This window comes from Theropithecus gelada, chromosome 16, assembly GCF_003255815.1.
Source record: "Theropithecus gelada isolate Dixy chromosome 16, Tgel_1.0, whole genome shotgun sequence".
Lineage (NCBI taxonomy): Eukaryota > Metazoa > Chordata > Mammalia > Primates > Cercopithecidae > Theropithecus > Theropithecus gelada.
Genome location: NC_037684.1, coordinates 5,382,419 through 5,408,632, shown reverse-complemented (window position 1 = coordinate 5,408,632; position 26,214 = coordinate 5,382,419). Strand labels below are relative to the sequence as shown.

At 54.3% G+C, this 26,214-nt stretch overlaps 1 protein-coding gene across 2 annotated transcripts in view; it reads right to left on the bottom strand.

Moving 5' to 3' along the window:
• Positions 1-1,795: 1,795 nt before the first annotated feature.
• The window catches only part of RAB11FIP4 (RAB11 family interacting protein 4), a 142,237-nt gene continuing 117,818 nt past the window's right edge, over positions 1,796-26,214 (bottom strand). For both annotated transcript variants that reach the window (XM_025362896.1, XM_025362897.1), the window contains 12 exons: positions 17,384-17,610; positions 13,477-13,671; positions 12,787-12,921; positions 12,448-12,483; positions 11,231-11,330; positions 10,850-10,953; positions 9,621-9,761; positions 6,936-7,017; positions 6,307-6,444; positions 6,072-6,230; positions 4,352-4,495; positions 1,796-3,214 (listed from right to left, as the gene is read on the bottom strand). In XM_025362896.1, the coding sequence (XP_025218681.1) occupies positions 3,098-3,214; positions 4,352-4,495; positions 6,072-6,230; positions 6,307-6,444; positions 6,936-7,017; positions 9,621-9,761; positions 10,850-10,953; positions 11,231-11,330; positions 12,448-12,483; positions 12,787-12,921; positions 13,477-13,671; positions 17,384-17,610 (1,578 nt within the window). In that variant the 3' untranslated portion in view covers positions 1,796-3,097. The remainder of the gene's footprint in view (positions 3,215-4,351; positions 4,496-6,071; positions 6,231-6,306; positions 6,445-6,935; positions 7,018-9,620; positions 9,762-10,849; positions 10,954-11,230; positions 11,331-12,447; positions 12,484-12,786; positions 12,922-13,476; positions 13,672-17,383; positions 17,611-26,214) is intronic.

Below are 26,214 nucleotides of genomic sequence, written 5' to 3'. Positions count from 1 at the left end.
CCTCTAGATTTCAGATAAGTTACTGCTAATCCCTACTTGGTAGGGTTGCCAGGTTTAGCAAAACAATAAAAACAAACAAAAAAAACCCAAGTAGGACATGCAATTAAATTGGAATTACCTGAGCAGCTCTTTACAAAATTCCATGCCTGGGTCACACCCACAACAATTAAACCGGAATGTCTGAGGACTCAGTCTCATCATCAGAATTTTTCAAATCTCCGCATTTCAAATATGTCCTGGCCAGGCATGGTGGCTCGTGCCTGTAATCCCAGTGCTTTGGGAGGCTGAGGCAGGAGGGTCACTTGAGGCCAGCAGCTCAGGTGAGGCAACACAGTGAGACCCTGTCTCTACAAAAAATAAGAAAAATTAGCTGGGCATGGTGGTGCAGGCCTGTAGTCCCAGCTACTGAGGCAGTTAAGGCAGGAGGATCACTTGAGCCTGGGAGTTCAAGGTTATGGTGAGCTATGACCATACCACTACACTCCAGCCTGGGCAACAGAGCAAGATCCTATCTCTAAAAATAACATCTGTCCCAAATACAGATGTTCATTCTAAAATTACTGTCTATCTGAAGTACAGATGTACATTCTAAAATTATTTGTCTATCTGAAGTACAGATGTTCATTCTAAAATTATTTGTCTATCTGAAATTCAAACTTAACTGGGCATCCTGTCTACTACCTTGCAGCCCCACTACTGAGGTGTAAGGGCAGAAACAAAGATCAAGCTCCATCCCTACCACCAAGGGCTCTGGGACCTGCCAGGGGCTGTGGAGCTGGGACCCTTGGGGCATCTGCCCCCTCAAGCTAGCTTTTGAGCCCAGAAGAATATTTTTACAAACATATATGATCTTTAAAAGCCAAGCAGACAGGCCAGGTTTTACAAGAAATGTATTCTGGCTGAAGAGAGTAAGGTTGGACTTGAGGTGTGTGTGAGCTGGAATTCAGCCCCCCATTTAAAAGCCAGTCCTGTTCCAGAGGCCCCTCTGGGGCTGTCCCAGGGGCCTCTTGGACTCCAGCCGCCTCCTGGAGCCTGTTCCCACGGCGCCCCCTAGAGGGAGGAGCCTGAAGCACACCCCAGGCTGCCAGCTGCTTCCGCCCGCCTTTCCCATGGCAGATTCCTTCCCACGTTGTGACTCAGGCTGTGGAACCCAGGCCTCTGCAGCCTTCTCTGAAATTCCAGTGCAGCCAAAGAGTAGATAACATTTTACATAGAAAATACTCAACCCTGGGGCAAGGCCCCCACGCACCAGTACTCCTTTGACCTAACACCCAGGCCAAAGCTATGTCAGGATCTGTCTTGTTCCTTTCAGCCATGGCCATTGCTTCCTATTGGCAAATTCTCAAGAGACCCTCTCCTCATGCCTTCTTCCACTGACTCTTTGCAGACCCTTGGGGGAGCCCAAGGAGACCTGCGTCCTAAGGGGCTGAGAAACTCCAGAAGACCGACTGCCTAGCCTAGTCTTCCCGGTGTGGGTGGCTCCAAAGTCTTGGATCAGACCAATGCAACCCCATTATTTGCAGCATGAAACTAATCCCCAACATAGGATTCAAAAGAAGCCACAAGATCCAACAAATGCAAAGGCTGATTAGAACGGAATTGAAGGTTGGTCCTGGCCACAGCCCTGTCTTTGCCATGCAGGGGTCACACCCAAGTCCCCAGATCCCCTCTCCTCACCATCACTGCCCTTTCTTTCTGTGTCTCCCCTTCCACTGTCCTTCCCAACATGCCCAAACCTTCCTTCTCATACTATAAGATGTGCTGAAGAAAACAAGAAACTGCAGGGGGAAAAATAAGACCACACACGTTTATATATATTTGGATTAAGAAAATGAATCACAAGCCATATAAAATTGAGATAAATTGGAAAACTCTAAGGTAAGTACCATGTCTGTTCCCAGCTGCCTAGAACAAAAGATCCATTAAAAATCCATGGCGTGAATTTCCACCATGGATCGGAAGGATGGAAGACTAAGGTTTTCCTGCAACTTTCCCAACCACCTCCCACCAGTGCAGCGAGTGCTCCCATGACTGAGAACCAAATACAGGTGTGTTTCTAAACGCTGGAACAAAGCGGTCTTGCTGCCACATGAGTGGAGCCCGGAGCTCAGATTCTGAAATCCAAACCCAGGCCTGCCATCACCAGGCTGTGTGGAGAATGAAGACAGGAAGCCAGGCAGATGGTCTCTCCATGCATCCATCTTAACATGCAGCCATGGGAAGGAAACTGGGATGGGAGTTGTGTTCCTCCCCAAAACTCATTTCTTTGGTTGCCTGATGTCAACTCCTGCCTTAGACATCCCATCCCAAACTCTCTTTCTCCTTCGTTTTTATCCCTTCATGTTACACCCAGTGAATGCTGCTTCATTGTCTTAAAACCGAAACAGAAACGGGGAGGTAGGTAGCACGAATGGGGAGTGCATGAACTCTACAGGATGAGGGTGCCCTGCACTAGCTCCTCTGAAACCTGAGTCCTCTGTTCACTCTGCACACACATCACAGAGGGCTGCCGGCCGGCGGCCAAGGCGTTTGGTGAGGGCCCCATCTTGTGGACCCTCCAGATGCCCCTTCATCCTCTCTGAGCTTGAACACCAGGGCTTGAAAGGTGGCCAAAGAGCTGGCGAGGACACAAATATGGGGCATTCGAACTCCTAGGAAAGATCACAATTTTGCTCCCACGCCCAGGGGACTAGGAGTGGGGTGAAAGCCCATCGTACTAGAGCGAATGTGGATCCTTATCCCCAGAGGTAGAATCATTTTACCCAGTACCAGAAACACGAGCTTCCAGTTCTTGTTTTTACAGTAACTCCTGATAGCAGACCTTGCCCCCTCCCACTTCCAGTACCCTCCGCCCCTTGCAAAGGGGCCACAAAGTGCATGCACGGCTAACCGTGTGGATGCTGCCAACAGCCATGGCCACTCACCCCTCGCTCGTGTGCACAGCCTCCCCACATATATACACAGGTACACGTAACGCATGGTGGCCAGAGAGACATTTACAGTGTGAGTGTGAGGCCCGGCTTAGGCCTGCATCCTTGGGCAGGGTCTGCCCCTTGGTTCCAGGGTCCTAAGGCTGCTCTGCAGCCAGCCCCGTGCCTTAGTGTTTTATCTCGAGGATGGAAGGGTTGTGGTCCAGGATGGCGAGGATAATCTTGTCCATGTACTGCCTCAGCCGGAAGTTGATCTCCTCCTGCTCCTTGAGGGCTTCCATTAGCTGAAGGAAATGGGAAAGATAGGTCAGTGGCTGGGCTTGGGATGGGGTGCAGGCAGAGTCCAGATTCCCAGGCTTGTCGCAGGCCAGTGCCTAACGACAGAGGGCATCAGGAGACCCTGGGCAAGGCGGGCCCCAGGACAGCCTCAGCATTTGGATGCCAGGACGAGAGTCGAAGTGGCTCAGCCCCTAGTATTACCTATGCAGGTGCCCAGGCCCCACCCCCAGAGATTCCAATGTGATCAGTTTGTAGAGGCGGCTCAGGTGTGGGTAATCTTTCGTAAAAGTAGAGAACATGGGCCAAAGTCATTTAAAATCAAGACTGACAAAGTCCCAGGGCCCCTAAGACTCCAAAGGGGAGCTGTCTCCTGCCTGGACACCCCTCCCCACACTGCTCTTCTCCAGGACAGTGTTCTTTCGGACACTGCTGACATGCTGCCTCTGCCCTGGGGCTGGGGCCCAGCTCACCTGGGAGCTCCTTGAGGACAGAGGTCAGTTCATCACCCCGTGTCCCAGGCAGAGGGTAAGGCTCAGTGACAGTGTCTTACAATTCCTGTTCAAACGCAGCCAGGGCATTCTGGAGGCCCGGCCTTTCATAAGCACACTCTGGTGTGGCAGGAAGGGTAGGCTTTGGCTCTGGAGAGACCTGGGTCCCTCTCCCTCCCTAGCTGGGTGGTCCTGGGTTCCACCTTCCCAGCTTGGAATGTGGAGCTGTTCCTAAAGCTTCAGAGTCATCAGGAGGTTCAGCGAAAACACATCACAGAAGCAGCAGGTGCTGGAGAAATGCTCATGTCCTCTCCCTCTGGGTTGGGAAGAGTGGGAGTGATAGCCTAACCCAGAGTCACGGCTTGATCCACTCAGCTGGCTATGTTGGCACTTTTCTGGCAGACCTAAGACTCCCACGGCACTCTGAACCAAACCTGCACTCCTTCCAGCACAGGCAGAACTCAGAGCTGACTTGACTTCTCCAGCAGCCCCCTCCCCTGCTCACGGCTTTGCCCTCTGTCATGTGGAATAGTTGTAGATGGGACTCTCTGCCAAGCCCTGGCCTGGTTTTCTCACTCTGGGCAGGCGGGGGCTGGGAGAAGGAATTACAGAGGCGCGGCCAGGCCCCAAAGCAAGAGCCAGCGATGTGGTTACCTCATCACGCGAGGCAGTGTCTATCTCCGCAGCCAGAGACTGGGCTTTAGTCTGGGCGGCAAAGAGGTTTTTTGCTTCGTAGAGGCTGAGGCTCAAGATCTGCCCATTCAAGTCATCATTCTGATCCCGCAGCTTATAATTCTCCTACAGAGAGAAGGACGAAGGTGACATCAACCCCAAGAAGCATCCACAGCCCACTGGAACCCACTTCTCCACATCCACCATCCCTGACCCGCCGCCAGCGCCATTCCCACAGGTATGCATCACGGCCAGTTCAAGGGGCCATAGATGTTGCAGCCTTTGCCAGGCGCTGGGGGGTAAGAGGGGTGGGTCCTGGTCCAGGGGCCTGGCGTCCTGGCAGTGCACAGGGTTTGTGGAGGAGTTATAGCCCTGCTCAGAGCAGCCAAGGCTCCTGGCCATCCCTTCCTCCCTGGGCCCTGTGTAGGGACACCACCCACCCAGCAGCCCGGCCTCCAACACTGGCCCTTGCCGAAGGAAGTGATGCTCTGGGCTCTCTGGGCAGGCCGGCCAGTTCATTTCCTTGGCTCCCCGGCAGCCATGCTCTGAACCCTGCTTGGCTGGAGTTGTCCCAGGCAGACCCACCCAGATCCCATGCACCAGTCTCACGTGCCAGCTTTTGCCTAAAGAGCCCCTAATGCTCACACCTGGGACCCTGGGCGCCCCACCCCTAGACTAGGAGAAGGGCTGGGGTTTTAGGACTTCCATGAGAGCACAGCCACCAGCCCCTTTGTCCTCAGTGGAACAAACTCAGAAGGATAATTTATGCTGCAGGCTCTTCCACCTGCAGGGTCAGGCAGAGCTGACACTTCAACCAGCACCACCTGGCCACTGCCTCCTCCTGATCCACTCCCCCACCCAAGGGTCTTTAGCTAAGGCAGCGCTCCTTGAACTGCAATCTTCTGGCTAGGCACAGTGGCTCATTCCTGTAATCCCAACACTTTCAAAGGCTAAGGGCGGGAGGATCCCTTGAGCCCAGGAGTTCAAGCCTGGGCAATATAGGGAGACCCCATCTCTACAAATACATAAATAAATAAATTAGCCAGGTGTGGTGGCGCTCTCCTGTAGTCCTAACTGCTCGAGAGGCTGAGGCAGGAGAACTGCTTGAGCCCAGGAATTTGAGGCCGCAGTGAGCTGTGATTACACTACTGCCCTCCAGCCTGGGCAACACAGTGAGACCCTGCCTCAAAAAACAAAAACAATACTAGCTGGGCATGGTGGTGGGTGCCTGTAGTCCTAGCTATGTGGGAGACTGAGGCAGGAATATCACCTGAGCCCAGGAATTCAAGGTTGCAGTGAGCGATGACTGTGCCAAAGCACTCCAGCCTGGTATCAGAGCAAGACCCTGTCTCTTTAAAAAAAAAAAAAAAAAAAAAAAAGGAATCTTGGCCTCAGGGTCTACTTGTGGGAGAACCCAATGCCAGCGGGTACTATACTGCAGCTGGGTATAGTCTCATCCTCCACCCTGAGCACCAAGGCAGACAGCAGTGTCTATTTCTTTATATGGATATAAGGGGGAGATCTGCGGATCGATTTTCCTGACTGTGAAATGGGAGAGCCAGCCCTGACAAACAGGTTGCTGAGAAGCAGACAGGCAGTGCTGCTACAGCTCTGGGCTCCCCTGTCACAGATCTTGCATAGGAAACCCAGGCGGTGGACCCAGCCACCCCACCCCACTGGACACAGAAACTGCTAGAACCACCTGCTTGAGCCGCTTGACCTCGTGCTCGAGCTCCACCTCGCGGGCCCTGGCATTGAACTCGCCTAGGCCAGAGGAGGCACTACGTCCCCTTCCTGGCCGCTCGCAGTCCAGCTTGTACATCTGCAGGTGCTCCAGCTCCTTCCGCAAGTCCTCGATGAGCTGCGAGGGAGAGAGGCAGGTTGGCAGGAGCAGGGACGCTGGAAGGAGCCCTGGTGCCTGCCGGCCTGGGACCCACCTCCTGCGTCGCCTCCCGCTCCTTCTGGAACTCGAGGCGGTTCTGCCGCAGCTTGTCCATCATGCGCTTGTACAGGTCCATCTCATCTTTGAGCCGCAGGCTGGTGTCCTCCAGACGGTCGGACATGCGCTGCCGCTCCTGGAGCAGGGAGACCCGGTCAGGGAAGGAGAGTTTCCAGAGAGGGGCTCACTATGTCCAGGGGTATCCCTGGGGTCTGGTCAGACATCTTCACGAGGCAGATGCACAGTGAAACCAGCTCCCTCAGACAGAGCCCTGAGTCTTGGCTTACAGAAACGGCCAGAGCCCTGATGATTCTAGAAACACAACTAAAAACCTCAGGCCTCTGAAGTCCTTCAACAATGCTAGATGCAACCTGAATTGAAGGTATTAGCCCAAATAGAAGCTAACCTCTTTCTAAAACTGTAATTCTTCTCCACTGTATAAAGTAATAAATACATTCGCTGTAGGAAACTTGGAAAATCAGAAATACAGAAACACAAGTTGTTATTAACTTTTTTTGTATTTCTTAGGGCATTTGTTTAGAATTTCAGAAGCAATAAACTAAAGGCCCCCGATGGCCAGCCCTGCCCCTCTGGGAGTTTGGCCCTAAGCCTGGATCTGCTACTCACCTCGTCCAGTTTCTCTGTTTGAGACTTGAGCCGAGTCACTGTTGTTCTAAGCTCTGTGTTTTCTTCCTCCAACTGCTGCACCCTGGGGAAAGGAGAAAGACAAATCTCAGAAACCTGGAATGGAGACTATCTGATAAGGGCCTGCCAGTCTGCAGTGATTCTCTGCTTCCTCCAAGAGGGAAGATACCAGAAACCAACTGAGAGAAAGAATATGATTATTATGTCAAAGACAATTTAGCCGTGAGCTTCCTATCAGCCAAAGCAAAATAGTAAGGATACTAAATTATTATCGTTCTTATTTTCCTTTCTTTTTTTTGAGACAGAGTCCTACTGTGTCACCCAGGCTGGAGTGAGGTGGCACAATCTCAGCTCACAGCAACCTCTGCCTTCCTGGCTCAAGCGATTCTCGTGCCTCAGCCTCCTGAATAGCTGGGATTACAAGCGTGCACCACCATGCCTAGCTAATTTTTGTATTTTTAGTAGAGATGGGTTTTGCCATGTTGGCCAGGCTGGTCTCAAACTCCTGGCCTCACGTGATCTGCCCACCTTGGCCTCCCAAAGTGTTGGGATTACAAGAGTGAGGCACCACACGTGGCCTTTATTTTTCCAATAAGTGGAAACATTCATTAGAGAGTAGGAACGCAGATTCTGTTTGTATGCATCCTTCAGATCCTCAAACAACATGGGGCTGTTTCTCTGCTAGATGGAGAAACAGTCCTCTTGTGGCTTCTGCGACTGGGCCCTCCTGTTAGACCCTGTAACTGGAAGGCAGTGATCATATTGGCTTTTCATTCCCCGCCAACACCATCTCATCCAGGGCTCTTCTCTGAGCGCTCACTGCACCTGCCTCTGATGACGACAGGTATGGGCTCTGACAGTAATAATCCTCTGTGTTAGCATTCACACAGGAATTCCACAAAGGGAATCCTAAAGGGATTCCACAAGAAGACAGAGCCTGGGTGTTCAGGTCGGTTTTTTGTTTGTTTGTTTGTTTGTTTTGAGACGGAGTCTCAGTGGCGTGATCTCAGCTCTCAGCAACCTCTGCCTCCCAGGTTCAAGCAATTCTCCTGCCTTAGCCTCCTGAGCAGCTGGGACTATAGGCACGCACCACCATGCCTGGCTAATTTTTGTATTTTTAGTAGAGATAGGGTTTCACCATGTTGGCCAGGATGGTCTCGATCTCCTGACCTCATGATCCACCTGCCTCGGCCTCCCAAAATGTTGGGATTACAAGCGTGAGCCACTGTGCCCAGTCTCAGGTCGCTTTTAAATGGTCCGAGAACAGGTGCAGGTGAGTTGGGCCGTCGGTGGCACCAGAACCGAGCAGGGTCACTTCTGGCACCGACTCCTGCAGAACATCTTGTTCTCAACCTACCACCTCCCCATCACATCCTCTTTCCTGGAAGGATGGCTTCTGGGCCTCCACTGCCCTCTGGGCTCCAGAGAGGAATTCAGCCCCACCACCCGCAAGTGGCCCCGAGCTGGTGGAAGTGGTAGGGAACCAAGCATAGGGCAGGACTCTGGGAACACCACTCGGATATTTTACATGAATGGCGCCCCTGGAGCTGTGCGAGGGGCACATGTTAGGAGATAGTTCCCAAGGGCTGGCTTTCTGCGCTTTGTCCTGTGGCCCAGGTTCACACTGTCTTTTACCAACTCCCGTGTCCCAGCCACCTCTCTTGGGCCAGCTGCCAGAGGCGGGCTGAGCGAGAGCAGTCACCCTTAACCAAGCACCAGCCTCCAGAAACAGATGCAAAACAGCAGCTTCTAGAAGAGTCAAAATGTAAAATGAACCCCTGGTGGGTAACTTAGCAAAGCAGGTCTCAGATACCAGGGAGTTGGGAAGTCTCCTCACCAAACTGCACAGGGGCAGGGACACAGGGGCAGGGAGGTACCTGCCTGAGAGCCCAACTCCCAGTCATTTGCTCAGCAGCCCACCAGCCACCACGTGGGGCTTGGCAACTCTGGGAAGCCTCAGCATGGAGACTGGGGCCTCAGGGGGCCTGAGGAGTGCCGGGGCAGTTGTCCTCTCTGCCAGAAGCCCAGGCGGCCTCCTCGGCCTCGGATAAGGGCCGCAAAGGGGCTTCATCACAGAGGCATCATCGTAGCCCTCACCTATGGGAAGGGTCTGCACTTACATCAGCTCACCCACCCACACAGCCGCTCTGTGGGGCACACAGGGAGGTGACCCAATACGTCCAAGGCCACAGAGCTAACGGGAGACCAACCCAGATCCCTGGCCCCAGGCTGCTCCTCGTCCTGCCTGCCTCACATTCCAATGGTGAAGCCACAGGTACACGCAAGGAACAGGAGCCGGGTTTTCCATTTACCTTGGCCCTGGGGCTCTGGCTCAGTCCCTCAGGGGTCAGGGGAGAATCTGACAGCAGGGGGCGCTCTAGGCCTGGACATTAGACCCAGCCCAGGCCCTTTTCTCATTGACATATGTGTAGTTCGCACCACCAAATGTGAGCCACGCTCCTGGGAACATTCTTTAGCGAACTTTCTGAAGAGCATAGGCCTCTGTGTTTCTCGTGGTATGAAAGTGGAACTGTTACTACTGGGAAGGCTCAAGAAGCTGCCCCTCAGCCTCAGCTTCCCATCTATAAAATGGGGTAGCGCCTATCCCACAGGGCTGCCCCAGGGCAGGGGATCCCTCTGAGGGAGGGGCTCGGTGGAGGGGCCCACCTGGCATTGAGCAGCTCCACCTCGGTGGCCTTCTCCCTCTCCAGCTTGCTGTAGGCCTCGCGGTGGCGCCGCGCCTCCTCCTCCAGCGCCTGCTCGGCTGTGGTCTCCTGATCCTTCACCATCTCCTCCAGCTCATGCACCCTGAGGACAGCGCAAGGGGCAAGCTCTTGGGGCCTGCACTATTTCACCCCAACCCAGGCTGTGGCACCAGGAACCCTGGGCCCTAAGACCCTGAGTCACTGGCATGCCCACCGAGGGTGTGTGGGCCAGTAGCTTTCGGAGAGATGAACAGGGACACGACATATCTAGAGGGGGTGCTGGTCACGCATGCCATGAAGGAACAGGCCTGGCAGTCAGAAGGTGGGGCGCTCAGGGCAGCACAGGGAGGGACCACCCCCCCTCCCCAGTCCCTGCAGCCACACCTGGCTGGAAGCACTCAGGCCTCACCTCTACTTTTTGTACTAATCCGTCCCGGCCACCCCTCTGATTAATAATTCAGCTTATTGGGCATCTTGACTCCCAAAATAGGCACATCCCGGCCAGTGGCCTGAAGTCTGCCCCAGACCTGGGACAGGGCCAGGGGCACGTAGACGTGAGCACCCCAGTGACAGCCTGGTTGGTATTTTGGTCTGGGGTACGTCTCACTGGCAACAGCCCCTCCACCAGGCTGACCATCTGGGGTGTACAGAAGGGCCCAAGATGGGCCCTGTGACAAGTTAGAGGACCGGACCCCTGGCCAGGGTATGTCCCCCAAGGGTCATGCCATCGGTGAGGACAACTAAACCCTGCATTCACCACTGCAGACAGCATCAGGAACGACAGGCTCGGGGGACCTCCAGCAGCAGCAGTGCTGGACCCTTCCCACCGCCCAGCTCACACTGGCCTGTCCCCTGCAGAGCTTGTCCCTAGGAAGGGACATCAGGCTCCTATCACTGTATGAGAGACAGTGGATCCCCACTCCCATCTTGGACCAGCCCTGTGGCTGCAGACCTCAGGGGTGGAATCTATCTGGCCTAGAGCCAAGGTCGAGCTCCAACCTGTCTCCCTGTCCCTAAGGTCCTGTCCTGGACACCACATGTGGGCAGGGCCACGTGACAAGAGGCTGATGCATCACAGACCCTCAGAGCTGCAAAGGCATGAGGCTGCCTCCTCCCGGAGGTCTCAGCAAGAAGGACCCCCCTTTGTTCCCCAGAGTCACAGCCAAGCCCCCAGCGCCCTGCCTCCCTGACCTGTGCACCAGCTGCGTGTTCTCTTGCTTCAGCTTGCTCTTCAGGTCCCCATTGGTCAGGCTGTCATTCTCCAGCTCTGTCACCTTCTTTTCCAGGAAGCTTACCTGCAGCAGGGGGCAGGGGTTGGGAGGAGAAGACCCTCGAGGCCACAGAACCGAGAACCTCGATGCCGTGAGGTTCACGAGCAGGACCTCCAAACCACCATGTATCCGAGAACAGTCATGTGTGGGGTGAGGGGCGGGGAACACACCAGGGCCACCTATCCCCAATTCCTGGGCAGGCACAGGGTCTCCCAAGTCCCCAGACAGTAGCCCGAGCACACCCCACCACCCCTGGGAGCAGGCACGCATTCAGTCCCTTCTCCAGCCACCCGGGGCCCACCTTCTCTGTGATGTCATTGTCACAGGAGTCAATGCTGTCCCGGAACAGGTCTTCGGTGCTGCCGTTGCTGCTGCTGAAGTTGCTGCTGTGCATGAGCTGCCTGCAGGGGTGGGGAGAGGGTGTCTGGCTGCAGGGGCCTTCCAGAGACAGGGGCCGACTCAGGCTACTGGCTAGGCGAGCATCCAGTACCCCAGGGGATCTGCCCCTTTAAGGAGGCTGCCCTCACTCAGCCTGAGACGGAGAGTGTTGCCAATCCCAGCAGATCATCCAGCCCAGAGGATGGCAAATGGGCTGTACAGACCCCCGGGGTTCCCTGGCAGACACAGCCAAAGAGGCACAGCTTCTCCTGCGGCCTCAGAGCCCTCTTCACGCCAGCAGGCTGACCTGCAGCTACCCAGTGACCTGAGCTGGCACGTGAGCCTGCTCCTCTTCCAGTGGGGAAGCCCCCGAGGAGGTAGCCCAGCTCCATGGCCCTGGCAGAGGGTCTGGGCCTCCTGAGGCTTGAGCCTCTCCACCAAGCTGGCTCCTGCTACATCTCTGGGAACTCTGGGGGATGGCAAAGGCAGAGAATTCACCAGGCCTTGCAGAGCAGTGAGCTGGGGTGGGACTGGGCCTGGTGAGCTAACCCGTGCCTGAGGCAAAATCCAGCTGCCACCCCCAGTGACATCCCCTTCCAGCTCCCTGACAGGCAGCAGCCAGGGTCTCTGCCAAGAGGCCAACCCACCTAGCTCCTGAGCCCTTGCTGCCAGCTCCCAAAGCCCCGAGTGTGGACCTGAGGCCACACTGAGCTGCTGCAGGACTTAATCAGAGCAAAGTGACCAGCCCTGATGGCACACACTCATGTCCAGATCCCCGCCTGCAGGAAACCCGGGGTCTCTTTATTGAGTATGGCTGCCAGCTCCAAGAGGGGGGAAGGGCACTGAACGCTGTGGGGTGCTCTGTCTCTCTCAGGGCATCCCTGGTGTGCTTGCCTGAAGTCAAGGTGACCTAGGATTTGAAGAAGGGACAAGGGGTGGGGAGAGGGCAGGGAGGAGCTGGCCCCTGTTTTTCAGAAGTGGACGCTGCCCTGGCTGCACTGCCCTGGGATGGCCTCATTCCCCTCTGCTCTCTCAGCCACATGCGGGCACCAGCTGAGTCTGGGCTGCTGGCAGGGAGCCCGGGCCAGTGGGCAGTATGGGGACAGCACTCAATTTGCCCTCCCCTGAGGCGGGCCTTACCGTCCAAAGGCTGTACTGGAGATCTTTCGGTTGGGGCTAGAGAGAGAGGAAACAGTCATTGAACAGAGGGGCTTCAGTCCACTCCCTTACTCTGTCCCAGCTGTAAGACACAAAAGGGCAGGACAAGGCCCTTCCCTCCCACTCAAAGGAATTCACTAGTCAGCTTGGTCCTGAGAAGAAACAGCCTGATTTCCTGTGGCAGCAAAAGCCCCTGGATCAACCCTCCTCTGAGAACTCTCACCTGCCCAGAGAGCAGGGGTCGCCATGCCTGTAGCTTCTCCCTCCAGGCCCTGCTCTGGCCCCCTGGCCTCCCGCTCCCGGGCTGGGCCCGGGCCTCACCTGTTGGCCTTCAGGTTTTTCAGTCGGGCTTCCAAGTCATTGAGCAGGTTGATTTTCTTGCAGCATTGAGAGCAGTAAACATCTAGCAATTCACTGTTGTACACGTGCCGCATTTTCCTAGGCGTCTGCCCCGCGCTGGTTCACGAGGGAAAGGAATCACCACCTTAATTGCTGTCCAGTCTGGTGCCCTATGCCACCCTGCTGAGCTGACTTTACTTGAGTCCCCAGTACCTTTGAACCTTGTTAGGGAGAGGGGCAGGGAGTGGAAGTATAGCAACAGATCATCCCTTCAACACGCTCAAAGAGAAGCCAGTAATGCATACCCATTTAACAGCTAAGGCAAACTGCAAGCTCATTTCAGAGAAAGTGGTGACTCAGGTGGGTGAGAAGGGATCACAGGGGGTCACTTGGAAGGACCCTTCAACACTGAGGCTCTAGGACACAAGACGACACAGAGCCCCATGGCCCCCAGTGTGCAGCCTCCTAGGTCAGTTAATTCAGGAGGAACTTCTGACCCCTAATCAGGGTGCAAAGGTAGCAACCCCAAGCCCCAGGAGCAGAACTCATGTAGCTTAGGACAAAGAAAAAGGGGCCAGCTCAGGACTCGACCCCTGCCCCGACCCCCTAGGATGTGCTCAGATTGGTTCTGCAACTTTTGACCCCAAATGACATCCCCGACCAAGGGGCCACCTGGAAGACACTGAAGACCCCAGGTCCGAGTAGACGTTGGTCCTGGTCTCATCATCGGGGCAAGGGCTGCTGGGGGCGCAGTCCACGTCGTCACCCTCCCCGTAGTCTTCAAACTGCTCCTCATTGCTGATAAGTGAGGTGGTGGAGTGTGTAGAAAGGTCTGAGGTCGTCATGGATGGAGTGTGGACCAGGGACCTGAGGATCCGAAAGCACCCAAGTCAGAGGAGGACTCATGGGTCCCCAGCCACAGCCTGCGGTAGGGAAACCGAGTAGGCATTTCCCTTTATTTTTTTTTTTTTTGAGACGGAGTCTCGCTCTGTCACCCAGGCTGGAGTGCAGTGGCCGGATCTCAGCTCACTGCAAGCTCCGTCTCCCGGGTTTACGCCATTCTCCTGCCTCAGCCTCCGGAGTAGCTGGGACTACAGGCGCCCGCCACCTCGCCCGGCTAGTTTTTTGTATTTTTTAGTAGAGACGGGGTTTCATCGTGTTAGCCAGGATGGTCTCGATCTCCTGACCTCATGATCCACCCGCCTCGGCCTCCCAAAGTGCTGGGATTACAGGCTTGAGCCACCGCGCCCGGCCTGGCATTTCCCTTTAATTGGCACTACCAATTAATTTTTTTTTTTTTTTTTTTTTTTTGGAGATGGAGTCTTGCTCTGTCACCCAAGCTGGAGTGGAGTGGCGCGATCTTGACTCACTGCAAGCTCCGCCACCCGGGTTCATGCCATTCTCCTGCCTCAGCCTCCTAAGTAGCTGGGACTACAGGCGCCTGCCACCACGCCCGGCTAATTTTTTGTATTTTTAGTAGAGACGGGGTTTCACTGTATTAGCCAGGATGGTCTCGATCTCCTGATCTCGTGATCCACCTGCCTTAGCCTCCCAAGTGCTGGGATTACAGGCGTGAGCCACCGCGCCCAGCCTACCGATTAAGTTTGTACTTCTTGACCTGGTAAGTACATTTCAGGGACCCTATCTAAAGGGAAACATCTCACCACAGAAACCATCTCTGCAGTTCAAACCAGTTCTACCCATGCTACCCCAGAGGAGCAAAACACTGCTTACAACCTAACTGTCTAGCTACAGCTAGACCAAATTATAATTATTAAATTATAATGGGAGTAAATTATTAAATTGCAGAACATCAAACAGTTGTTGAAAGGTTAAAACACTTGGAGTAGTGGCCGGGCGCGGTGGCTCATGCCTGAAATCCCAGCACTTTGGGAGGCCGAAGCGGGTGGATTACAAGGTCAGGAGATCAAGACCATCCTGGCTAACATGGTGAAACCCCACCTCTACTAAAAATACAAAAAAATTAGCCGGGCGTCATGGCGGGCACCTGTAGTCACAGCTACTCAGGAGGCTGAGGCAGGAGAATGGCGTGAACCCGGGAGGCAGAGCTTGCAGTGAGCTGAGATCGCGCCACTGCACTCCAGCCCTGGGCGACACAGTGAGACTTCATCTCAAAAAAAAAAAAAAAAAGAAAAAAAAAATTCAGAGTAGCTGCTCTCCCTATGTAGCAGCCATTCTTTTATTCCTTTATTTCCTTAATAAACTTGCTTTCACTTTATGGAGAAAAAAAAAAAAACAAACATTGAGAGTAATATAGAAAATGAATATAATGGATCTAAAATTTTAGATACTGTAAGACTGAGTATGATCGTCCCTTGGTATCCAAAAGAGATTTGTTCCAGGACCCCCTGTGGACACCAAAATCTGAGGATGCTCAAGTCCCAGATATGAAATGGCATAGTATTCACATACAACCTATGCATATCCTCCTGTGTACTCAAAATCATCTCTAGATTACTTATAATACCTAATACAATGTAAATGCTATGGAAATAGTTGTTACACTGTGTTGTTTTTTGTAAGTTTGTCTTCTTTTTTTTTTTTTTTGGAGACAGAATCTCGCTTTGTCGCCTGGCTGGAGTGCAGTGGTGCAACCTCTGCCTTCCAGGTTCTAGTCACTCACCTGCCTCAGCCTCTTGAGTAGCTAGGAGTAGCCTCCTCCTGCCACCACACACAGCTCATTTTGTATTTTTAGTAGAGATGGGGTTTTTGCCATGTTGGCCAGGCTGGTCTCAAATTCCTGGCCTCCGGTGATCTGCCCGCCTCAGCCTCCCAAAGTGCTGGGATTACAAGGCTGCTCCCAGAAAGCAGCACGGCCCCTCTCTCCATCCACAGCCCCAAAGGACCCCACCAAGAACATGGGGACTCTGAGAACCACTTGAGTTTGAGAAATCCTGCATTGAGATGTATTAGGTTGAACCTCATGAAATTACCTTTTTTTTTTTTTTGAAGATGGAAATGATTAAAAGTTGTCAATTTCATGTGGTTCAACCAACACGGGAACCCCTCTCTTCCCTCTCCAAGTCCCTGCAGCAGCCGTAACCATCACCTTCTGGTAAGGGGTTGCCACTTGCAATCCCCTCGGCTTCCTCAGGCACAATGGTGGCAGCTTCCTACCACCCCACAGCGCTGTATCCCTCAAGAGACCTGGTGAGGGCTGAGATGGAAGGGACTCCTTCCTGCCAAAACCAAAGTTAAAGATGAAACTGCTTCACTGGGAAGTCACTTAAGTCTTAATGTTGTTTTTAAATAACATTTCTGATTATGGGAATACATGCTCAATATAGAAAATATAGCAGAATAGATGGGAGGTAATTAAAATGATCAATTGGCCGGGCGCGGTGGCTCGCGCCTGTAATCCCAGCACTTTGGGAGGCTGAGGCAGGTGGATCACAAGGTCAGGAGATCGAGACCATCCTGGCCAACATGGTGAAACCCCATCTCTACTAAAAATACAAAAAATTAGCCAGGCATGGTGGCAGGCGCCTGTACTCCCAGCTACTGGAGAGGCTGAGGCAGGATAATCGCTGGAACCTGGGAGGCGGAGCTTGCAGTGAGCTGAGATCATAGCACTGCACTCCAGCCTGGGTGACAGAGTAAGAGTCTGTTTCAAAAAAAAAAAAAAATTCATCCCACCATACATAAATAACTGCTTAATTTTCCAGATTAATTTTTTCTGGGCATTTCCTAACACATATGTCTATGTTTTGTTTTTTTGTTTTAAGAGATGGGGTCTTGCTAAGTTGCCCAGGCTGGAGTGCAGTGACTACTCACTGGTGTGATCCCACTACCGATCAGCACTCAAGTTTTGACCTGCTCTATTTCTGACCTGGGCCAGTTCATCCCTCCTTAGGCAACCTGGTGGTGCCCCACTCCCGGGAGGTCACCATACTGATGCTGAACTTAGTGCAGACATCCGATCAGGATAGTGCACTAGAGCCCAGAACTCCTGGACTTCAGCGATCCTCCTGCCTTAGCCTCCCAAGTATCTGGGACTACAGGCACATGCCACTTGCCTGGCATATGTTTGTGTTTTTAACAAAGCTGATCTCATGGACATCTTTGTAACCTGCTTTTTTGTTGTTTTTGTTTTTGAGACAGGGTCTTGCTCTGTTGCCAGGCTGGAGTGCAGTGATATGATCATAGCTCACTGTAACCTTAAACTCCTGCACTCAAGTGATCCTCCTGCCTCAGTCTCCCAAAGTCCTGGGGTGATAGGTGTGAGCCACCATGCCTGGCCACAACCTTTTTTAAAACTAATTGAGATCATGTATCTCATATCATTAACAGTCATTTACAACTTGACTTTGCCTGCAGGACTAGCACTGAAAATAAAGTAAAATTAAATTTAAAAACTTGACTTTGCACGGCTGCCTAAAATTCCAAAACTATCCCTTCCTGTTAAGCATTTAGTATGTTTAGAATCTTTTGCTATTCAGCTAATGCCTCTGATACAAATTTTGAGCATGTTTCACATTTACTTCCTGGAGACACTTTCCAAGAACCACATTTCTGGGCTGAGAGGTCAAATACTGAGCTTCAGGCGGTTTTAACTTACTTGTCCTCTGGGAGAAACAGGCCCCCGAGTCCCCCGTCCTTCTCGGCAGGACTCCCGACAGACCCCTCCAGGCTCTGAGGGCTCTCCATGGGGCTGTCCGTGTCCAAGTCCTGGGGGCCCTCAGGTGGCGCCAGCGTCATAGCCTCCTCCTCGTCCTCGGGAAAAAAACCGGGCTCCCTGGGGATGAGCTCGCCATCAGCAAAGGTGGGGCCTGTGACTTCGCTGCCCTGGGAAAGAAAGAGCGTGGACAAGGTAAGTGAGGCCAGCTTCCCAGGGCTCCGTGTTCCACTCAAACCGCAAGGGCATCAGCCAGGCCAAAACAGCAGGGATTGGGTGCCGGAGGCCCAGACCCTGAGACCCTAAGTGTGGGAACACCTGGCAGGTGATTAGTCCCAGGGACCTCTCATACTGGCTGACTCATGAGTGTCTAGTGAGGAGCTGGAACTCCCAGGAACAGCCATCCATGAAGAAGGGCCACAGTCAGGCCAGCCACTTCATTCAGGGCACCCTGGTTGGCACATCAGAGCCCCCACTGAGGCAGAATATGGCCCATCAGAGCCCCCACTGAGGCAGGGAACATAAGGCTGATTCACGCTGACTTCCTAGAGCTAAATCAAAAGAAAAACCTCAGTTTTCCGCTCCCAAGTAGCTACTCCCTTTGCATCCCCGCCCCTCCTACCCACTGCCCCCTCACTCCCCCACCCCCCAACCTTTATCTGCCTGGCAGATGAAAAACTGAGAGTATCTCTGATTGGTCCCCTCCTGCAACCAATCAGGCTGGTCACAGGCTAAGTTTTCATTTGCACAGCAGTATAACTTTGTAACTTCACTTTAGTCTCTGGTTGGTTGCTTTCTGATTGCTTTCTGCAACCAATCAGATGTTTACATAGGGTGTAACTTTGTAACTTCACTTCTTCACTTTGGCCTCTGGTCCCCTCCTGCAACCAATCAAACTGTGGGCCCCTACTTCATTTACATAGGGTGTACACCAAGTAACCAATGGGAAACCTCTAGATGGTATTTAAACTCCAGAAAATTCTGCAACCAGGCTCTTGATCCCCTATGCTTGGGCCTGCTCCCACCCTGTGGAGTGTACTTTTTTTTTCAATAAATCTCTAGACCGGGCGCAGTGGCTCACGCCTGTAATCACAGCACTTTGGGAGGCCGAGGCAGGTGGATCACGAGTCAGGAGATCAAGACCATTCTGGCTAACATGGTGAAACTCCGTCTCTACTAAAAATACAAAAAATTAGCTGGGCATGGTGGCGGGCACCTGTAGTCCCAGCTACTCGGGAGGCTGAGGCAGGAGAATGGCGCGAACCCAGGAAGTGGAGCTTGCAGTGAGCTGAGATGGCGCCACTGCACTCCAGCCTGGGTGACAGAGTGAGACTCTGTCTCAAAAAATAAAATAAATGTCTGTTTTTGATGCTTCATTCTTTCCTTGTTTTTTTTGTGCGTTTTGTCCAATTTTTTTGTTTCAGACACCAAGAACCTTCCACTGGTAACACCACCACAAAAGTCTCTGCCAGAGGAAGTCAAATGGCTTCGAAAAGGCTTCTTGGTGCCCCATGTAAGGGGTGCCCCATGTAAGCTATTCACACTGAATAGCTTTTAGGATCAACAACTCTGATCTAGTAGACTTTGCTGCAACGTGGTACAGTGAACGTTGCACAACTTGGGATCCACCCTCCATGACTCTGGGCACGTCATGGAATGTCTCTGAACCTCACTTGTCTCTGTAAATCAGGAATGGCGATGGAATCTTACAGGATCACTGTGTTGATTAAATGAGGTATTTCACGTTAGCATCTAACACACAGTAGGACCTCAACGAATAAACCCCGGCCAGAAGATATGATGCCCAGCCCAGGAGGCAACTGCCTGCCTGCGCCCTGCCACAGCCTTGCTGGGAGCAAGAACGCCAGGCCTCACTCCTGAGCGCTGCTTGTGCTGGGTCTGCCGCCCAGCACAACGACGGTGTGTGGTAAAGACATGCTGGCACCTTTTGCGTAACTCATCAGATAGAAGAGCTTTGGCCTGGTTCAGAGTTGACCCTAGACTGAGGGGCAGCTCTCTGTAAACCATTTACTGGGGCCACTTCACCTCTGAGGAGGGAGGTACTTCTCAGGTGGCACTGCTTCTACCTGACCCATTGGAGAGGTCAGCCTGTTCCCAAGGTTCTTTGGTGTGCTCCTCAGCCAGGGCTGGCAGGGCACGCTATTAAAGGACCTGCAGTCCCGAGACTACAGAAGGGCAACAGAAACAGGCTGGGAAAAGCCTCCTGGAGTCTCAGACAAGAACAGGTTCAGGGACAGCTGAAGAAGCTGCTCAGCGACAGGCCTGGATGTGCCTACCCAGACATGTGCAGCTGTCTGTTGCCACCAGTGAGCTGGCAGCCCTTCTGGGGGTCCATCCCCACCAGGAGACCCCTGGGCTAAAAATAGATGGCAATATTATAATGAGCCTAGTTCCTGCCTGTGCTGTGATAGGCTGAGCACCAGACGGACCAATAACACGAGCACCAGCGAGCCGGGCGTGCCAACAGCGGAGACTGTGGACACAGGTTGTGTAATGAGAATTCCCCCAGGGTTCCAGGGCCCTTTCCACCCACATACTAATCTCGTCACATGGCTCCCAACCGATCAGATCTTGTGCCCTAAGTAAGTTCTTCGTCTCCAAGCCTGAAGCTGCATCCCAGTGGAAACAAAAGGAAACCAGCATCACTAAGCAGCCATCAGGCTCCAGAGATCGAGCTGGGCATTCACATACTATCCAACCTGTGCTTCAAGACAGCTCTTCAGGGCAGTGATCGTTATCCCCATTTTACTGATGGGGAAACAGAGGCTCAAAGAGTAGCATGTCAGAAGTCCTCCAGCCAGAGGGCAGGGCAGGGCAGGGCTGGGCCCACTCCCCCATCCCACCCCTGCCGCCTGCCTTCACATCCACACACTTGATTCCATTTATCCTTGATGCCTCCCACACTTTGTGGATTTTCAAACCTCATGGTGACAACAAGGAGAGCACATTTTATAGGGACATGTGACTAATTATGAATCCTTAGCACACCCCCTAATGTAGCAACTTCCACTTAACACCCCCACAGGACACTGCAGGTTAGTGCAGGGACACCTAAGAGAAACAAGGCAGGAGGGAGACCGGAAGAGAACTGGGGCTCTCAGAGGACCATGCGCCTGGTCTGTTCTTTCACCTGGCCATGAAGAACTGCAAACTTTTCACCTTCCCGGCCACACGAGTAGGGAGAGTTCCGCCTTGCTGGGAATGCCCGCCCTGTGGCTCACACGTGAGCTCAGCAACATGGCAATGGCGTTTCTTCTGGTCTTCATCCCAGCCCGATGAGCTGAGCCTCTTTTCCCCTTTCTACACAGCCGGGTCGGGACAGGGATACCACTCTGTGTCCCCAACGCCCACCTTCCCCCTACAGCCACGTCCTAGGGAGGCTGTGGCCCGCCGGCTCCCAGAGGCAGGCAGAGGGCCCGGCACAGATCAGCATCCGTGCTCCTCAGGTGTCCGACGTGGCCTCTGGCCAACTTGGGTTTAGCTCACTGACACAACGACACAGAGGTCAAGTGTGTGCCAGGCACTGCCCCACTAACACCTGGCTCACGGCATGCAGGTGGAACCGCCAGGCCCTCTCACCCAATGTCCACAGCAGCGTCCTGATACTCCCAGCAGCTGGCCCAAGCCCCTGACCAGGTCGACAGAGCAGCCGCAAATGGCTTGGCTCAGGCACAGGCGGGGCAGAGCAGGGGCACCAGGGTCCTACCCTCCAAAGAAGACCACCACCTCCTTGGGCAGGCTTTCAGGCTTGGACTAAGTGGAGTCCACATCTGCCCAGCCCTTCAGCAAGCTCCTCGCCTGTCTCACATACCCCATCCCTCACAACGGCCCCGCGCGAGCTGCCTGGGGTGGACAGGGCAAAGATTTGGGATTCGTCGGCTCCGTCTGACACCTGGGGAAGATGAGGCTCAGAGTGGGAGGGCGGCTGCCCTGGAACCTCGAGGTTCACAGAGGGCCTGCGGGGACCTGACGCCCGGCTCTGACACACCAAGCCCTCACCCACCTGGCCACACATGCGCACACTCTCTCTCTCTCTCCAGCTTTTTCTCTTAAAAATGGCTGCTCCCAACATTAATACCTTTTCATTCAACCCACAGCTGTTTGTCCAAGGCAATCGGAAATTTTAATTATTAAACCATTTCTAGTAGTTTGCCTGCCAAATTCAAATATTATAAAGACAGCTTACTGCACCCCTTGGTTAGCCCAGGACAGTACTGGTCTGTGCCTATCCCAAGACCCCCTTGGCTTGGTATTTGCCATGGTCACCCTTGCTCCTCCCTGAGGGCCGAAGTCCCCAGCCCCAGTTCTTGTTTCCCCAGCCCTCTGGGGAAGGGTCTGCTGGAAGCCCCCGCTCCTTCTCCCGCCTGGAGGGGAGATGCTGGAAGGTGCCAGAACGCAGCCTCTTCTCTCCTCCTTAAGCCACCATTCAAGTTCTCCGAGGGAGAACTCGGAGTCAAGCATATTAGAACTCTTTTTGGACAATTTCCCTTTTGTATGTGTTTTACACAAAGTTGCAGAGGAAAAGGAAGAACTTGGCCATAATAAAAACATTGCCCTCATAAGGTTTCCAGGTGGCCTGGGGTCACGGGCTTCCGGAGGCAGTGGGTTCCTCTCCAGCCAGGCTGCCCGCAGGTCAGGATCATGCGGAGCCCCCTGTTGAATACACTTCCAAGTAGACTGGGGCCATGGGAGAGGAACCATCACCCCATCTCACCGCGCTGTGCTTGTCCAGAGAGCCGCCCGCTCACCCCGGCTGCATGGTCTGCATCCTCACCACAGTGGCGCCCACCCAAGGCTGGCACTGCAGGGCTGGCGGGAGCAGCGGGGCAGGGACAGGGCCTCCCCACTGCTCATGTTTCTAGGTGGCCGGAGTCAGCAAGTCAGGTCTGTGCCCAGGGCAGCTTCCAAGACTGCCTCTCAGAGCCCCCGTTTCCTGCCATTCCCCCACGCTGTGTGAAAAAGGTGTCCACACACGGCCATCCAGTCACAACCCAGGGACCCTAGCACCAGTGACACGTCCAGGCCTGGAGCTTGGCCTAGTGTTCCCAGGGTTTGCACGGAAAGGCTGTGTCTGCTCTTTTGGGGACCTGTGGGGAAGGGACAGTGCGGTGTTCTCAGGAGGCAGCACCGGGCATCGTCTGTGGCACAGTCTGACTTGCCAGGGCTCCGTCCCTCAGGACCCAGAGCCAGCCCTGAGCTCCTAGCTCCCTGTCCCCTGGGGCACAGGGCCGGCCACCACAGGCCCACAGGCCCACAGGCTTGGCTGGTACATGGCCACACCACCCCAGGCTTTCTTCCACCTGCCAGGGGGCCCCGGGGTGAAGGGAGACAGCGAACTCAATGTGTTCCTCCACAAGCCCCAGGAGGTCCCTGGGGGTGGTCCTGGGTGAGGGCTCAGCTCTGGGGCCAAGGAGTCTGGGTTTCAGGCCCTGCTGGCCCAGCCACTTACAAGCCATGTGACCTTGGACAAGTGACCACCTTTGTGAACGCCTGGCTCCTCACCTACAGAATGGGGCCAGTCAACTCCACCTCAGTGGCAGCTCTAGGGGGCCAATTTACACTGGAGAGTCGGCCACAGTGGGAGCCTTAAATTCTGACCTGGCCTAATGAGCCTTAAATTCTGCCTGACCTGACAGGCAACAGAGGCTGAGCCTACAGTCACAGGTCTCTGGCTGGTCAGCCAGCAATGTCCTGAACAGATGAGCAGCCAGGAGGGATGCCACTCTCCTCAGAGAAGCCAAGCCGGGGAATTACCTGAGGCCAGGGCATTCCGGAGAGAGCTGGGGAACAGGATCCAGCCAGCCACTCTGGCAGGCAGATCTGCAACCCCTGCACCCTACCTCGCTGTCCTACCTGTCCCCAGCAGGGAGTGGGAACCTGGAGGCACACAGCCTGCCATGGGGCCCTCTCCAGTCTTGAGAGCCACGTTTGCCCGCCAGCAGGCCCCAAGTCACCCCGTTCCTTTGTAGGAAGTTGGCAAGGGCTGAATTCAGGGCGGCTGAAAAGGCCAAGTATCAATACACATGGGGGACGTCCCAGCCTCAGAGTGGCCAACAACGCCACACTGTCCACACTCTGGGAGCGGATGCAGCATCTGGTCTTCTCCCTCCCCACCTTCCCCATGGGGAGCCGCCTCACAGGCACACACACCAGCACTCTGCGTTTCCCTGAGCTGACACACAGAGGACATGGACCCCGAGTGACCTCATGTCCACCTTCCCTGTGAGAGGGAGGACCCTAAGTGGGTAGCTATGGGGATTTCCACATCTGGACCCCAGTGGTTAGCACTGTAGGGAGCACATGGCAGATGGTTAACGTGTGCTGGTTGAACCACACTGTACTGCAGTATGATGAGCTGGGAATAGCCCAGCCACAAGACCCTGAGACCTGGGTGTCGACTCTGGTGTGATCACCGCCTGGCTGTGTGATGCTGGACCAGCTGTTTAATTTCTGGGCCTCATCTAAACACAGAGAGGGAACCACCTGTTTGGCAGGGCTGCCACAGGGAACTAGGACGATGCCTTGTGTCATGAGGGTGCGGAACACACCGCAAAAGGAGGCGCGGGGCGGCGTTAAGGACGAGCTCTGGAGTAGACGGCCAGGCCCGAGCCCTGCTCCACCATTCACCATTCATGAGCTCTGCAGCTTTAGGGTTACCGAACCGCTCCGTGCCTTAGTTTCCCCATCTATAAAATGGAGTTAACTGTGATTAGGAGTAAATGAGCTGCTACATGTCCTAAGCACTTTATGGTCTCAGCACACATAGAAAGCGCTCAAAACAAATAAATAAACAACAACAACAAACCCTTTGGAGTGCAGTGGCGCAATCACAGCTCACTGCAGCCTCAAACCCCCACGACCCAAGTGATCCTCCCAGCTCAGCCTCCCAAGCAGCTAGGACTACAGGTACACACCACCACACCCCAAAACTGAACTACTATTGTCGTCATTGTGTTGAGGGAAAACAATCCGGGGTGCCTCCTGGCTCCCATCCAGCCCCTGGGACCCTCTCCTTCTACCCACTGTGGCTCACTGGGCTGCAGCTCGGTTGGGTTTTTTTGACTTCAGGAAGCCAGACCTGCAGGTTCCAGAGCCTGCCCTCCAAACATCAGGGCCTCTTTCTCCCCGCAGGGCCCTCTCCTGCCTACTCTCATGGAAGGTCGTCCTGCACACGACTTACACCCTTTAATAAGCGTTAAGATGAGACGCTGCCTGGGGAAGGGAGTCCAAGAAGCTCTGAGGTTCCAGCTCATCCACCCCCAGCCCTGGCAACGGCCTCACTCCCCAGGCACTAACTCAGAGCCAAAGAACAGCTCTGTGGGGACGAGGCAGGGTAAAAATAGCTTGGGCGGGCACATGCCCACTTCCCTTGCAGCAAGGCACCGGCAGGCACACGTGCTGCGCTGCCGCTGGGAAGGTGTGCATGTGTGCAGTGGGGGTGGAAACATACACTAAGCCTAGTGTCGGGGAGCCCAGTGGCTGCCCGGGCTAGGCCTGTGAAGAATCTCTCACCCCACGCCCAGCCAACCAACAGCCCCGGAACGAGATGGGCTGCGTCAAGGTCTCACGGGGTCCTCCCCATGGGCAGCAGGAAATTCAGCTTATTGAGCTAACTCACAGGTGCCAGTGCCCCCAGGTCCACAGGGAAGGGATGTGATTGCCAGGGCTGGGGTCTTCTACACTCCACTGTGGCTTGGCTGCTCTCATCATGAAAAGGTGGTGCCGCAGGGATTAGTGCGCAGTCTTGGCTGTAACTGACTCCTGCTGCAGCTGCCAACCCTGGCTCTGGGTCAGGCCTTGCTCTGCAGATGCGAGGCTGGGTACTTATCAGTTGCCGATAAGAGGTTTTGGTTCAACAGAGAGTTGCCCAGGCACCAGCCAAGGCAAGGGTGGGATAAAGGGGGTTCAAGCATCCACCCAGAGGCAGTGCCTCGGCCTTGCCTTCTGAACAACAAGCAACCTCAGCTCAGACACAAGGCCTCGGCTCACCCCGACAGAGCCAGGGGTAAGCAAGGGAGCACCAGGTCGCCAGGTCACGAGCGTTATCCCACACCTCAGCCGGCCCCGGGGACTGACCGCATACTGTGAGATCAAAGCTCTGCAGCCCAGAGCTTCCTGCTCTGGTCAGGAAGAAAAGCTGCGCTGCCACGTTCCATCCCCAGAGTGGCTCAGAGGCCCTGGGGTGTCAGGAAGAGACCCAGTGCCCCATTCCTCCAGCTAAACTCCCTCCCAGGGGATGGCAGCTAAGGCAGGGCAGCTTCCAGGCTCTCTCCTCCCAGCCAGGGGCCCCAGGATCCACCTCCTGAAACTCACCCCAGAAAAGGTGTGGCCAGGAGCTCAAGACCACCCCTCAGCAGGGCCCACTGCTCCCGCCCTGGAGCTTCTAGGAGCGAATCTTTTGTAGACACCCGGCTGCTGCTCTCCACTTCCATCCTAACGTGGGCCTGCAGGCCCCAGGAGCAGGGGCAACCGGGACAACTGGGGTTCCCCAGGTGCTCATTCATCTCAGAAGCAAGCAGGTTTTGATTGTTGCATCACCTCCGGAGGGAGGTAATAAATCACCCTATTTTACAGATGGAGAGACTGAGGCTCTTGGGCAGATTTGGTTCAGTCCTGGATCTGGCACTCACTGGCTGTGGAACTCAGGCTGGTGCTGAACAGAAGAGAAAGCGAAAGCCATGCTTGTGTTTCTCCAGAACTCTCATGACATTTACATAAAGCAAAGGCGGTCACTCGACAAGTTCTGCTGCTGC